The sequence below is a fragment of the Chenopodium quinoa genome, unplaced genomic scaffold (assembly GCF_001683475.1).
Source record: "Chenopodium quinoa cultivar QQ74 unplaced genomic scaffold, ASM168347v1, whole genome shotgun sequence".
NCBI lineage: Eukaryota > Viridiplantae > Streptophyta > Magnoliopsida > Caryophyllales > Amaranthaceae > Chenopodium > Chenopodium quinoa.
This window is the reverse complement of record NW_018743292.1, coordinates 7,599,556-7,612,458: the sequence shown is the minus strand read 5'-3', so window position 1 is coordinate 7,612,458 and position 12,903 is coordinate 7,599,556. Positions and strand designations below refer to the sequence as shown.

The following is a 12,903-nucleotide window of genomic DNA, read 5'->3' as shown; positions in this document are numbered from 1 at the left end:
ATAACAAAAGCTGAAATTTTGAAAAGCATGTTGCTATTTATTGGAAAGGTTATAGCTAAAATTAGATATTGTTACTCACTCATATTATTACTAACTATTAAAATAACTAAGGCTATTTTTAAACTTATTCACATATTTGCTCAATTTTAATTTTCCAAAATTCAATGTATTGCTGAATATAATTAACTTGGTTGAAAACTTGAAATTGAGTAAATTAATCTAATTATTCAATTGAAAAGATGAATAAGACTTGATAAATCATTGCAAAATGATTTGCCCTCCTCTGCTACCTTACAAAGACAGACAGAGAGAGAATCTGGAGTTCTGTTGCGTGCTGCGAGATACTTATATACAAGTGTTGTATGGGCGTTTTGCGGAAAAATTTTGAAAGAATAAAAAACTGAGAGTGAGGCGATGATGAGGAGCAAAGCTCTACTTTATATAGCTAAAAAATTTATACAATAAGAATGAACACCATCAAAGTTCGTTATACAACATGTCGCCCAATCTCATTGGAGCTTTATATAGCTAAGCCTGTAGATTCTTGCCACAAGTTTCGAGTTCAAAACAGAAAACACATGAGCTAGGAGAAAAAAGATATTAAGCAACTGAGATACTGAGGTAATGTGCATTAAGCCTGAAAAAAAATGGTTTCATTGATGCTTTCGCTTCTTTCTAGGGACACTTGCATCTTGCTGAACTGAAATCATGAACATAGTAGCAGCTTTGGTCATATAAAATACGGATATTAGCTTCCTGGTAACATTGCTCCTTCCCTCTTGCAGTGGAGTGGTGACTGGAGTCTCTTCCATTAACGTTCTCAACATCTCCATATGAGTTTGTATTAATGCTTCCATTTTCTCGTCATCTTCATTAACCATAGAACCTGGAAAATAGACATTCACATGCACCACTAGCTTAGCAATGCAAAATTGAACCCAAAAATATTCGGGTATAAAAAATGTACTCGCAGAACTATATTTCTTCAAACAAGCAAATGAAGCCATATTTTTACCATGATTTTGGAAATACCCGCCTTGTGCTACATACCCTTGACAGGCTTGATTTGCTGCTGCAGCATCATGATAAACATTTGTGGGTGATATACTGCCCATTGAAAGGCTGTTTGCATCCAGAGTATGCCCAAATCCACTTACATTAGAAGTCCAACTTGGTGGTGGCAGCAGCGGTGGTTCTTGAATAATTGATAGGTTTGTGAGCTCTTGATCAGAGTTTTGATGGGTAGGGGTTTTTAATTTTGGAAGCTCGCTTTGTTTTGCATTCCTTAATTTAGCACCTGAACAAAGAACAATGAAGGAAATGGAAAAAAGCTAAATGCAAAGCATTTCTTAAAAGTTACATATAAGTGAAGACTACACTTACTTTTTCCGCGGCGTTCTTTGACCCTGATTGCTTCACTTACTGCTGCCATTACCATAACTCCAGGGGGAAGACCTTTTACAATTTTAGCTCCTAGTCTATATTTTTCACTTCTCGTTGATTTTGAGTTATCAGTGAAAGCAATGTGACTGACACTAGCAACTCCTCTGCTCATTTTAATCTCGCAATTTCCCTTCAGCAGCGATCCTTTGTCCTTCCTTGGAGGAGTGATATTTTTAGTGTATTCCTCTGTCAAATCATTTCTACCTTCGACATCAAAGTCACCATCAAGAACATCAATCTTTATCTTCAGAGAAGATTCAGGGCCATAATCAACTCTGTTGTCAGATTTATCAAGCAACTCCACTTCAAGCATAACATCCTGATCTGCTATTTTGGTCATGGTAAAGAGTGTAGCAGGTAAATCACCCTTAAATTGCAATTTTAAGCACCTTGATGCAGATGGCTTATCCTGTTGAGGCAACATGCTGCGACAACAGTCAACAGTTAACTGTTAAACTATCAAAACAGTTGTAGTTGGATCATAAAGAATTTAGATTCGTTCATGACCATAAATTCTTTCACCAAGCCATACTCCAAAAGTCAGGTCTATAAAGAGTAAGAAGTTAAGAACCCTGGTTTGATATTTGGTTGTTACAAACAACTACAAAACCTTTCTACATAAAGAACTAACACTGCTAGGGATCTACTTATAGGCCAATTAGATGTTCCCTTTAAATGCAAGATATGAGACAATTACTTTAAATGGCGGCGCGATTAATAATAGTACAAAGTACAAACCAAAAGGGGCAAGATCATATGCTTTGATATAATTAGCATAATCTCTCTTCTGGGTAAAGATATTCATCACTGTTTTTAGTCAACCAATGAAGTCAATGATCTTTTATTAGATGTTTCCAAATATTTATACTTGAATGTATGAACATCTCATTTTACAAGATATATGCAAATCAAACACAACCCATAACTACAAATCTACAACTAAGCATAACAAAAATTCACAGACAACCAAGCTATACCTTGAATCAGGAGGCAGGACACATTGTTGCGACAAGGGGAGATGCGGTCCAAGAACTCGAATCAAAGCCTTTTCAACCTATAACAATTACCCAATACGTAAACAATCTTACCTCTAATAGCCTAATCATTCTAAACAACAGGGTACTACGTAGAAAACCCTTTTTACGAAAAATTTAATAATTGGAATCAGAAGTATGATTGAGTAAAAGAATAACACACAATCTATGACAATAAAATTCTACAAAAATCCATCAAAAAAAGAAAAAGGAATGCTAAATTAATTACCTCTTCCCCAATTGTAGGCTTAAGGTGGGCCAAGAAATCTTGCACCCATTTCACTTCCCCTAAATTAGTAACACCTTTACACCAACATTCCCTAAAAGTTATAAATACGCTCATTAGAGGATGCTAATTGCTAATCAACTCATAAACACAGAATTAATTAATGATTAACAGTTGCAATGAAATAAATCCCAGATGAAACTACTTACTCAGGAGGCTTGGATTGTTCATTGAGTTGTTGATCACCAATGAATCTTCTAGAATCCATGGAATTTCTTGTACCCAAAATTGGAATTACCAATAAAAAGAGAGTTTTTTAGGAGAGAGAATGTGAGAAAGCAAGAAGTTGGGTATACCAAGCAGGCAAGCACTACTGCCTCTCTATATAGTGAAGACAAATGAAATTTCATGGAAATGTTGATATTTCAGGTAAATTTTGAAAAATAAACTGAATTAACCAACTAATTTTGTAATTAGGGAAGGGGGAATATACTTTTTTGTACAATATTTCTTAAAATAAAAAATTGGCGGCTGATTCAGTGACTGCATTGAGCATAATTGCCGTGACTTTGAAGTTTGACGCGGGATATACGCGTTCATATAATCTTAGGACTTAAAATGCTGACATTTGGCTTACTGTAACAATGATTGCATCTACATCAATGTTTTTGTTGGTACTTTAATGGTGTCGTGTGACTTGTTGGTACTTCTAGACCTCGTGTTAGTATGGACTACGTACTACAATATCTTACCAATAAGAGGTTTATAGCATCAAAAGACAAACATAATTGGAGTTTACTAGAGAATATATCCTACTTCAAGAAGTTAATGATGTTTTTAACTGATCAGCTTCTATTGTCCCACAGTTTGATGATTCCATAGCTTTCTTGCGTTAGATTTTTTTGATATACATTTCTGCAACATAGGATTCAATATATGAACTATACAAAACACTATATAGTGAACAGGCACATTTTTTATCACCTGAGGCTGAGGATTTCATGTATCAATCAATCATTAAGTAATGGCTTAATTGAGGTTACCTGGTTTTCATTACGAGTTTTATGATTGTTTCTTCATGGAATGTATCATTAAAATTGGTACAGATGAAACACCAGCTCAGGTAAATACAACTATATGACTCAGTAGGTGAAATCCTTCAATATTCTTACAAAACAAACAAACACTTATTGGCTTGTATCGAATCAATGAATCATCTAAACTTTTGTCCTGCATACAGTGAAAAAGCCATTATGTCTTGCAACTACAACGCCTATGGTTTGAGTAGGGGTCCTGTCTTTTGCTTCTTCTGGGGTCTGCAACTATCTATTCTTCTTATCCTTACTAAAAAATTTAACTTAACTCCAATTTTCCTCCAGTATACCCTATGCCTGCTTGGAGTTTTGGTCCTGAACTCGTCTGGATTACTTGAAACCCGTGTGTCTGCAAGAGAAGCCTCTTTCTCAGCCCAAAGGACTGCAGGGCCTTTGTAATTGAAATTAGATGACAATGTGCTTGAAGCACAGCAATTCACTTGTTGCATTCCTGTATCATCTACACAACATCAAATGAAGGTTATGTTTTGGGCGTCAAAACAAAAAAAAATCAACATCTAAAACCCGGTTGGAAAACATAAATCAAAAGGCAGAAAGAACTCTGAAATTCAGGTTTTTGATAGAATTTTCATACCTAGATAAAACGGCATATTAGGACACGAATAGGAAGCAAGAATATTTTCAGGTGGCAAAGACATCGGTGAGTCTAGCCTATGACCTGATATCAGTTGAGGCATATTAAAGGCAAGACTTGGGTTGTTATCCTGTTAAATAGGTAGACCAAATGGTTATCAATTAACAGTTGTTACTCATATAACACATGATTAATGTCTTAAAAAGAGAGAATTTGTTCTAATTGGTTTATGATAACTTACCCCAAAAACACCAGCTGCTTCAGTAGCGATATCCGTGTATAGCCAAGATTCGTCTGAAACTTGAAGAGTTAGTGTCATTCATGATTCATTACAACGAATAAGGTTCAAACCAGCACCAGGATAGAATAACATCATAGACTCAGCATAGATTTGGTACCATGCATGAGTCACCCATGGAAATTAAATCCTTTTATGGATTCACATTTTTGCAAGTTTCACTTTATAGATTCTTTTTTCCAGTTTCTCAAGTGATCTCTAAAATTGCAAAACCTACATAGTGTGCACATTTGCTATTAAGATAAGTAGATTGTAGATAACTTAACTCAAGCTTAAAAGTTTAAATTACTAACCTACTTCCTAAAGTTCTAGAAAATTCGCCAACCACCACCAATGCCCACCCTTGTGGCCCTACTAAGCACCGCAATCCCCAACCACCAAACCCCACACCCATCCACTGACCCACCAATGAAGCTTTCCGAGGGTTGGGTAGTGAAGGATTTTGTGGGAGAGTGGTGGTTTTTGGTGGATGGATGGTGGTTTCAAGTGTTGGGTGGTGGTTTTACTTCAATTTAATATTTTCACTTTTAGTAAGGCGTGTTTGTTAGCATTTGCTAATTAATAAAAATTAAAAACCCACCAAGTGGACTTTGCAAAACTAGGAGACCACCATATAGAAATTACCTTTTGTCATACCTTGACAAAGCGGATAGAAAGCTGAATCATTTTCAGGACAATACACCAGTGAGTCGACCCCATGATTTGGTGCTTGCACAGGCAAGACTTCATCTGCAACATCAGGAAAGAATATCATCATAGGCTCATTGCATAGATTTGGCATCATGCACATTCCTATAGTCACCCAGGGAAGTTCCTTATCATGATTCCAAGTGGAAAGGCCTGCAGAGTTACTTTGCTTCAAACAAGTAATTAAGTAACAGGATTATATAATCAGTGCCTATGACTATATGGAGATCCGAGGGTGCACCGGTTCGAAGAGTGGAAGAGTGGGAACATGGAGGGGTTAAACGAGGGAGAGGGAGACCGATAATGACTTGGTTGGAAGGAGTTAGGAAGGATATGAAGTTTATGGATTTGCATGAGGATGAAGCATTGGATCGTAAGGGATAAAGGAGGAAGATTTTTGTGGATGACTACACGGAATAATCAAATTTGGTTCATGTAGCCGACCCCGCTTATGGGATTAAGGCTTTGATTGATTGATTGATTTCCTTCAATTGTTATTTTTATATAGATAATAAAGGGATCCTTGTTCTAAGCAAAATCTAGTGAAGGAGGCAATCATAGCAATTGTATGAAATTGATTGTTTTTTTTTCCCTGTAATAATATCAGTTTTATCCTGAAAGTGCCCTAAGATACTTGTTATCTGATTGACTGTCATTTGTCTATACCTTGATATGTTGCTGCAGTACCAGGATACTGCAGAGGTAAATTACTGCATATCTGGTCAGACAAATTACTTGCATCCATGTTTTGTATGAGACAGCCTACACTGGGTTTACTGTATGGTGGGGGTGCTGCAGCTAATTGTTGCTCTTGCTCTTTTTGTTGTTCCTGTTGTTGAGCACTAGATGGATATGTGAGTTCTTCTTGAGTTGGTACAATTAGTTCAAGCTTATGTCGTTTTTCATACGCAGATTGCCTTAATTTACCAGCTTTTTCCTGCAAAAGGAGTAGAGAAATCTAATTAGAAAATCTAAACCGCAAGTTTATATATATTGGACAGTCGTGCATGAGCAGAATCTTCCTCTTTTTTTTTTCCCCTCCCTAGTTTAAAAAGAGCTGGACGGGATCAGAGACAGAATACACCCGGTACCTTCTGGGTAAAATCAAGAGATTCATAAAGCCGGGTTGTTCCACCCTTGAATGTAACCCTTTTAATGTTGAAGGCACAATCTAATATAAGATCATCCCCTGATGCATCATCATAGTACCGATACTGCTCTTTGGTTAATATGCATGCCTCGGCATTTTTTACAATTTCATCCCACTTTGTTTCAGGAACACCAAGAATCTGATAATGACAAGAACAGAAGAAAATTTAAAGTAATCAGCATAAGACCTGTAAGCAGAAGTGATGCTTAGAATTTAGCATGCTTAACAAAGAAAATAGTCCTTACAGCTTTCATTTTCTTTTCATCAGTGTGATAAAGTTGTAGGAAGTCCTTCACTGTGAATTTTGTTTCCTGTTGCCCTATGACAAACTGGCCCAGTTTTGTTTATATTTTTCAATCGCCATAACTCATCTTCAGGAGACGGAGTTGAATGCTTTCGATCACCTGAATGAATAGGTAAATGCCCACAATTAGCACTAGATGAACATCCAAACAAAAAATGAAATATTGAGATGCTAATTAGCCTCTGAAGCAGCAAACAAAAATAATTAAACGAGATATGCTAAGTTCGAAACTGTTTGATGAGAGGTATACTTAGTTACTTGCCTTTTAGGCGGCTTTCTTTCACACGAAATTCTTTTTCACTTACTGCTGATCTTACAACCCTTCCAGAAGGAAGACCACCTATAACTTGAGCCCCAAACCTAAATGTTCCATTTCTCATTGACTTCGAGTTATCCGTGAAAGAAAAGCCACAGACAATAGCAACTCCTCCATTCAATGCAAACTTGGTGTTGCCCTTCAAAAGTGACCCTTTATCTTTCCTTGGGCGGGCAATATTCTCTTTGAATTTCTCCTCTGTCCAATTTATTTCCTCCTCGACATTAAAATCACCATCAAGAACGTCAATCTTAATCTTCACACAAGAATCAACACCAACTTCTACTCTTTTACCAAACTCATCAAGCAACTCTACTTCAAGTGAAGCACCCTCATTTTCTATATTGCTCTTGGTTAACATTTCATTAGGTATTTTGCCCTTAAAGGACAATCGAAAGCTTCCTGGTGCAGATGATTCGCCGTGATCAGGGAATGAGCTGCAGCAAGGGTTAACATTAAACTGTTAATTCTGGTATAATGTCAAACATTTTGGATGTCAAGTACATATGAATACTATTTGTAAAAGATGAGCCCCTAAACATCAGAACATGTACACTCTTCAAATAGACAAATTGTAGCACAAATGAAGAAAATAAAAGGAATTTTGACACCACTGAAACTCATCACTTATTTGAGAATTGTACTATGAATGAGCATGTAGTAAATGATATTTTGCAACCAGTATAATTTTCAATTCATCTAAAAAGTTTCCGATTTCAATCCATGACGAAACCAGATAAAATATAAACTAAAATTTGGATATCCAAATCTGATCCATATTTTACTAATGATGAATAATATTAAGCTTGATCATTACGACGCAAAGCCTAACTATTGCATTATTAATTGAACTGATGCACGATTATTCTTTAGAAGCAAGCATTGATGTATACCATAGATAATTTTTGTGCATTTTGAAGGCCATGAGGTTTAGATGCTGTGTTTGATAATTAATGAGGAAACTAAGTAAATATGTAGAAATGCATAGATTCCACAATTTAATCATGTTTTGGGAGAGAAAACAATAAAAAAGTTGTAAGATTCAAAACATTGAAAATACTGGAATCCTTATGCTTATAATTGGGCGGAGATTATCCAAGTTTATCTCCTTGATATTTACCAAAGGACAAAGTTGTAAGTGAATGCATTTTGCTCCTTGGTAAACGAAATATGGTTATCAAGGAGATAAAATTAGGGCTCCCTCGCATTAGTCTTCTTTCAAACCAATTGGAATATTTGTGGAAATCTAAGAACATTGATGTTTCCATTGATTTCAAGGAAAACTAGAGCCAAATTATAAGCAAACAATGGATTATTTGGTAATCTCATTAAACAATCAAACAAATTAAAGTAATATATAAAGTACTTTGTAAGTACTTTTCCAATCTATATACATACTACTTCGAGTATGTAGTAGTCAAAAACATCAACAAAACATACAACAAAAGTGGATTACAAATTAATTTTCCTCTCTCAAAACATTAATTTAAAGTCCTATTACTTCACCTAAACAGAATGCGAATAATCCAATTTACAATCCGATGAATTAATACATCGTTAATCTTATTAATTGGAAGGAAAAAAAAAAAAAAAAAAATTGGATCAGCTAGTAAATAAACTTCGTATTAAATACATAAAATAAAAGCATAAGTAACCAAACAATACCGTGTAGTTGGAGGCAGGGCAGAATTTTGCAATAGAGACAGCACTTGATTCAGTTTATTTTGAACCTATTCACCAATAAAAAAATAATAAAAAAAAAAAAAAGAATATTTGTCGAATCAGACAAAAAAAAAAAGATTGAATCAGTAAAATCTACAATTCCCTGCCAAAAAATATACTGTAATAAATAAAATTGCATTGATCAACGTTAAAAAAAAAAAAAAAAACCTCTGTAATTGAAGAATTAACTTTCTCAAATGAAGATCGAATCATAGTTACACTAGCACCACTACAACAGCAGCTGCATAGCAAATCATAGAAATCAAAATCGACACTTGAAATGATAATTCTGAATTATTTTTATGTAGTTATTTTATAATTACTAAATAATAACGTAAAAATTGATAAATTTAGACCTTTAATTAAAAAAAAAAAAAATATTTACTCACTTGAAATGCTGATGAGGGTGTTCTTCACCAGAAAAAATTCCAGATGCCATACCAAGTGAAAATTACCCAAATAAAAGAAAAAGAAAAAAAAAAACTTTTTCCAAAAAATATGCAAAAAATTAAAATCTGGGTTAAGAATTGAAAGGCTAGGAGAGAGAAAATTAGCAAAAATAAGAGCCGCCTCTGTTTTATTTATAAAGAATAGAGTGCAAAGGTGAGAGGACCTTGAAAATTCAATGAAATGTAGTTGCTGTAATAAAAAGAGAGGGATAAAATTAAGTGATCTACTCAGTTTCTCCAACATTGTAAATTATTTTCACCGAGTTAAGAAACTTTGATTTTGGCCATGGCTGAGCAGTGAGCACCTTTGAGGCATTGACGAAGTCATAGTCAGAAGAAAGGACGGTCTTTTTTTTTTTTTTTTTTTTTTTTGTGGAAGATAAAGAAAGGAAAGCTTTTGATAGTGAAACGGTAGTCAATTAGTCATTAGTTGGATGAAAATGGATCTGGACCCGGCTGTCAATTAGTCATTAGTTGGAAGACCCGGTTATACTCGACCCATATTTTAGGGTTTGGGTCCTAAAATTTTAGATCCGATGGATCTGTATTGGATCTGGATCTAAGTTTAATGGGTCGATTTTGGGTTCGAGTCCAAAAAATTTAGACCTAGATTCGACCCTCTCTTATTCCTTTTGTATTTTTTAAGTGTTACACTTTGATCAAATACAATTAAAAAGATATTTAATACTCCTAATAATTAAATAAGAGATTAAAATTTTTATGTATGGCTGGCCACACCGTGTGGCCAGGGTTACTTATTTAGGGATTACTCAGTCGATCGGGCTTACTTGATCAGGGGTTACTCGGTCGATCAGGGGTTACTCTCACACAGAAAACGCGCCTAATCGATTGAGTAACCCCGTAATAATTAACCCTTGACCGACTGAGTAATCTCTAAATAAGTAACGCTAAATAAGTAATTTCGGCAAAAATGCGCTAATCCCAATTGAGTAACCCACTATAAGTAATTCTTGACCGAATGAGTAACCCCTAAATAAGTAACCCCGACCACACAAAATCACCGGCCAGACTGTCACACAAAAAAAGCATCGAAAATTTTAATAATCCGTGGTTTATACACACGGGTGTACAGTGCTCATCATACACCCGGATAAATAAAAAAAGGCGGAAAGAACATCCTGTGTTTCATAAAGAACATACATGTATTTTATAAAGAACATGTTTGTATTTGACAAAAACATGCATTACCAAAGAACATAAAGATATAATTAAAAGAACGAGATAAAAACTTAATTAAATTTTCTGAAAAATTACACATTATTAACGGAAAAAATTTAGAGGTGATAAAAAATCTAGTAGGGCCGGGCCATATCATAATTTATCGTGCCCAAACCCATAGAAAAGTAGCGGGTTTTCGGACTTTTTTCTAACCCGATTTGAGTTTTAACTAAAAATGCATTTTTAGGTTTGCCCAAACCCACCCTATTTCGGGCCGGATCGGGTCGGGATGCGAGTCATGCCAATGTTGATCACCTTTTAAAAAATCCTTACCAAAGATATCATTTTTCCAAAAAATAGTTTTCTATCTCTCCAAAAAAAATTTAACTTCCCTTAATAATTTAGTTTTTTTTTACTCTAATATTATTTTCAATTAAAAATAATTTAAGATTCAATATCAAATTTCAAAATACCATATGTTAAAAGAACATAATTTATATTGTAAAGTACATATAGTTAATACCTAAATAACACACTAATCAAACTCAAAGAATGTACGATAATAAAAGTAATTTAAATATGACATATGATAATAAAAATAGAATTTGGGCATCACTACGACCTTAAAGAACATACACGCCAAATTCAAAGAACATACTTTGTATTATTAAACCTAAAAAAACATATATGTTTATCAACATATGTTAAATAACATAAGTTATAATGCAAAGAAAACACTGATCACACTCAAAGAACATATTAAAGGTATGTTCTTTGCCAAACATTGGTATATTCTTTATCAAACACTATATGTTCTTTCCGCCTTTTTTTGTTTACCCGGGTGTACTATGAGCATGGTGCACCCGGGTATATCATCTAATTTTCAAATTTTAATCTGGTTTGTTTACGTAACAAGTACTTCGCAAGTTAAAAGAGAATAAATCTTTCCAAAAATAATCCTAATTGTAAAGAATATTCTAGAATTTTAACTACAAGTACTCCTTATCAAATATCAGCAGACTGAACTTCACATTCAAAAAAAAAAAAAAAAAAAAGTTCACTTCATCACACGTTGAAATGTTAAATATTGGTCACGTAAAGTCGTAATCTAATAAAACGCGTCGACTTTAACCCAAAAAATAAAACTTGGCTTCTTTTACTGACCCACACACACTGACCCAAAAAATGTAAAATAAAAAAAAAAAAAAAAAAACAAATTTTTTAAATAAGTAAGAAAAAAAAAAAAAAATTCCTTCCAATCTACAACTACTAGATTTTGTGACATGAATTGGTAGTTATAGGTACTTGTAGCTAACCGAGACACGGGCTATAAATGTATAACTACGTACAATTATACAAGTACGGAGTACAATAAAATAGAAATTGAGTACTCATTAATCAATTTAATAATAAAAAGGGAGAATTTTGTCACACTTATCAATTGTGATTTGGGGTAATAATAGAGCAAGTGGAGATTCGATTGAGTTTGAGTTGCTCAAGCTAGACCCATAAGACATTCATTTAAACTCAAGTTAAGTCATAGGAGTTATCAGACAAATTTAAAATTTTACTACCTTCATTACATATTATTTGTAACTTTAAATTATTTTATATCTTATAAATAATACCCCAAATTTGCAAGAAAATATGAAACAGAGGTAGTAAGTTTAAATTACCGTATAAATTCAACTTGATTTTGATCATTGTAACATACATTAGACATACATGATACATTATGTTACACACTTACACTTATAGGATTTAGGATTTATCTTTTTTTTTTTATGCTACACTTATAGACATTGATCATTCGAACCAGGCCCGTTTATGAGATTTTGGTGGCCTAGGGCAAACATATAATTTGGGGCCCTATTAGTTTTAGAGTTGTAGTAGGGTATGCAAAACAAAAGATAACTGCTTCAATTTTAACTCCACGCGTCGAATTAGGAAAAATAAAAAAGACAAAAATAACAAAGCTCTCAAAAAGTGAATTAAAATTGTTTCTCTTTCATATATATTTAGCCGTGATGAATATGAAAAAGAAAAGAACTAAAAATATTTGTTTACTATTGCTCACTCCATCTAATATACGTGTATAATTTAAAAGTTAAAGCATAAAAAATAACGCTCTTGATTTGTTAACATTTTTTCTCGCCAAAATCCTACCCTATCTTTACGCAGGTGCATCAATTGCATTCAAATATTCAATCAATTTATTAATTTAGGGAATTTTTTGTTACTTTATTTTTATCTTAATTCAAATTCAAATTCCCCTCAAAAAAAAAAAAAAAAAAATCTAATTGACAACATAGTTTATCTTAATGAGAAAAAAAAAGGTAAAATTTATGTGTAAAATTTTACAAAAAAAAGGGGGGGGGGCAATAACCTTACAATAACAAAAAGCGA

General features: G+C 33.8%; 3 protein-coding genes across 5 annotated transcripts; all 3 read right to left on the bottom strand.

Moving 5' to 3' along the window:
- Nucleotides 1-440: 440 nt before the first annotated feature.
- Nucleotides 441-3,241, bottom strand: LOC110736787 (calmodulin-binding protein 60 B-like). Of its 2 annotated transcripts, none has more exons than XM_021917094.1 (6): nucleotides 2,913-3,236; nucleotides 2,707-2,797; nucleotides 2,421-2,497; nucleotides 1,384-1,868; nucleotides 1,016-1,297; nucleotides 441-886 (listed from the first exon to the last, which is right to left on the bottom strand). In XM_021917094.1, exons 1-6 carry the CDS (start codon nucleotides 2,969-2,971, stop codon nucleotides 654-656), a joined length of 1,227 nt encoding a protein of 408 aa, XP_021772786.1. In that variant the 5' UTR covers nucleotides 2,972-3,236; the 3' UTR covers nucleotides 441-653. The 2 variants fall into 2 exon arrangements, with proteins under 2 accessions (XP_021772786.1, XP_021772787.1); XM_021917095.1 differs by having other exon boundaries at nucleotides 748-886; nucleotides 1,051-1,297; nucleotides 2,913-3,241.
- A 479-nt stretch (nucleotides 3,242-3,720) lies between these two features.
- Nucleotides 3,721-6,903, bottom strand: LOC110736786. Of its 2 annotated transcripts, none has more exons than XM_021917091.1 (7): nucleotides 6,773-6,903; nucleotides 6,469-6,666; nucleotides 6,044-6,314; nucleotides 5,315-5,419; nucleotides 4,634-4,686; nucleotides 4,393-4,522; nucleotides 3,721-4,257 (listed from the first exon to the last, which is right to left on the bottom strand). In XM_021917091.1, the coding sequence occupies exons 1-7, from the start codon at nucleotides 6,779-6,781 to the stop codon at nucleotides 3,977-3,979; spliced, it is 1,047 nt and encodes a 348-aa protein (XP_021772783.1). In that variant the 5' UTR covers nucleotides 6,782-6,903; the 3' UTR covers nucleotides 3,721-3,976. The 2 variants fall into 2 exon arrangements, with proteins under 2 accessions (XP_021772783.1, XP_021772784.1); XM_021917092.1 differs by having other exon boundaries at nucleotides 5,327-5,419.
- LOC110735893 (calmodulin-binding protein 60 B-like) lies at nucleotides 6,792-9,308 on the bottom strand. Its single transcript, XM_021916071.1, has 5 exons — nucleotides 9,259-9,308; nucleotides 9,038-9,110; nucleotides 8,813-8,877; nucleotides 7,137-7,584; nucleotides 6,792-7,013 (listed from the first exon to the last, which is right to left on the bottom strand). Exons 1-5 carry the CDS (start codon nucleotides 9,306-9,308, stop codon nucleotides 6,792-6,794), a joined length of 858 nt encoding a protein of 285 aa, XP_021771763.1.
- Nucleotides 9,309-12,903: the final 3,595 nt, after the last annotated feature.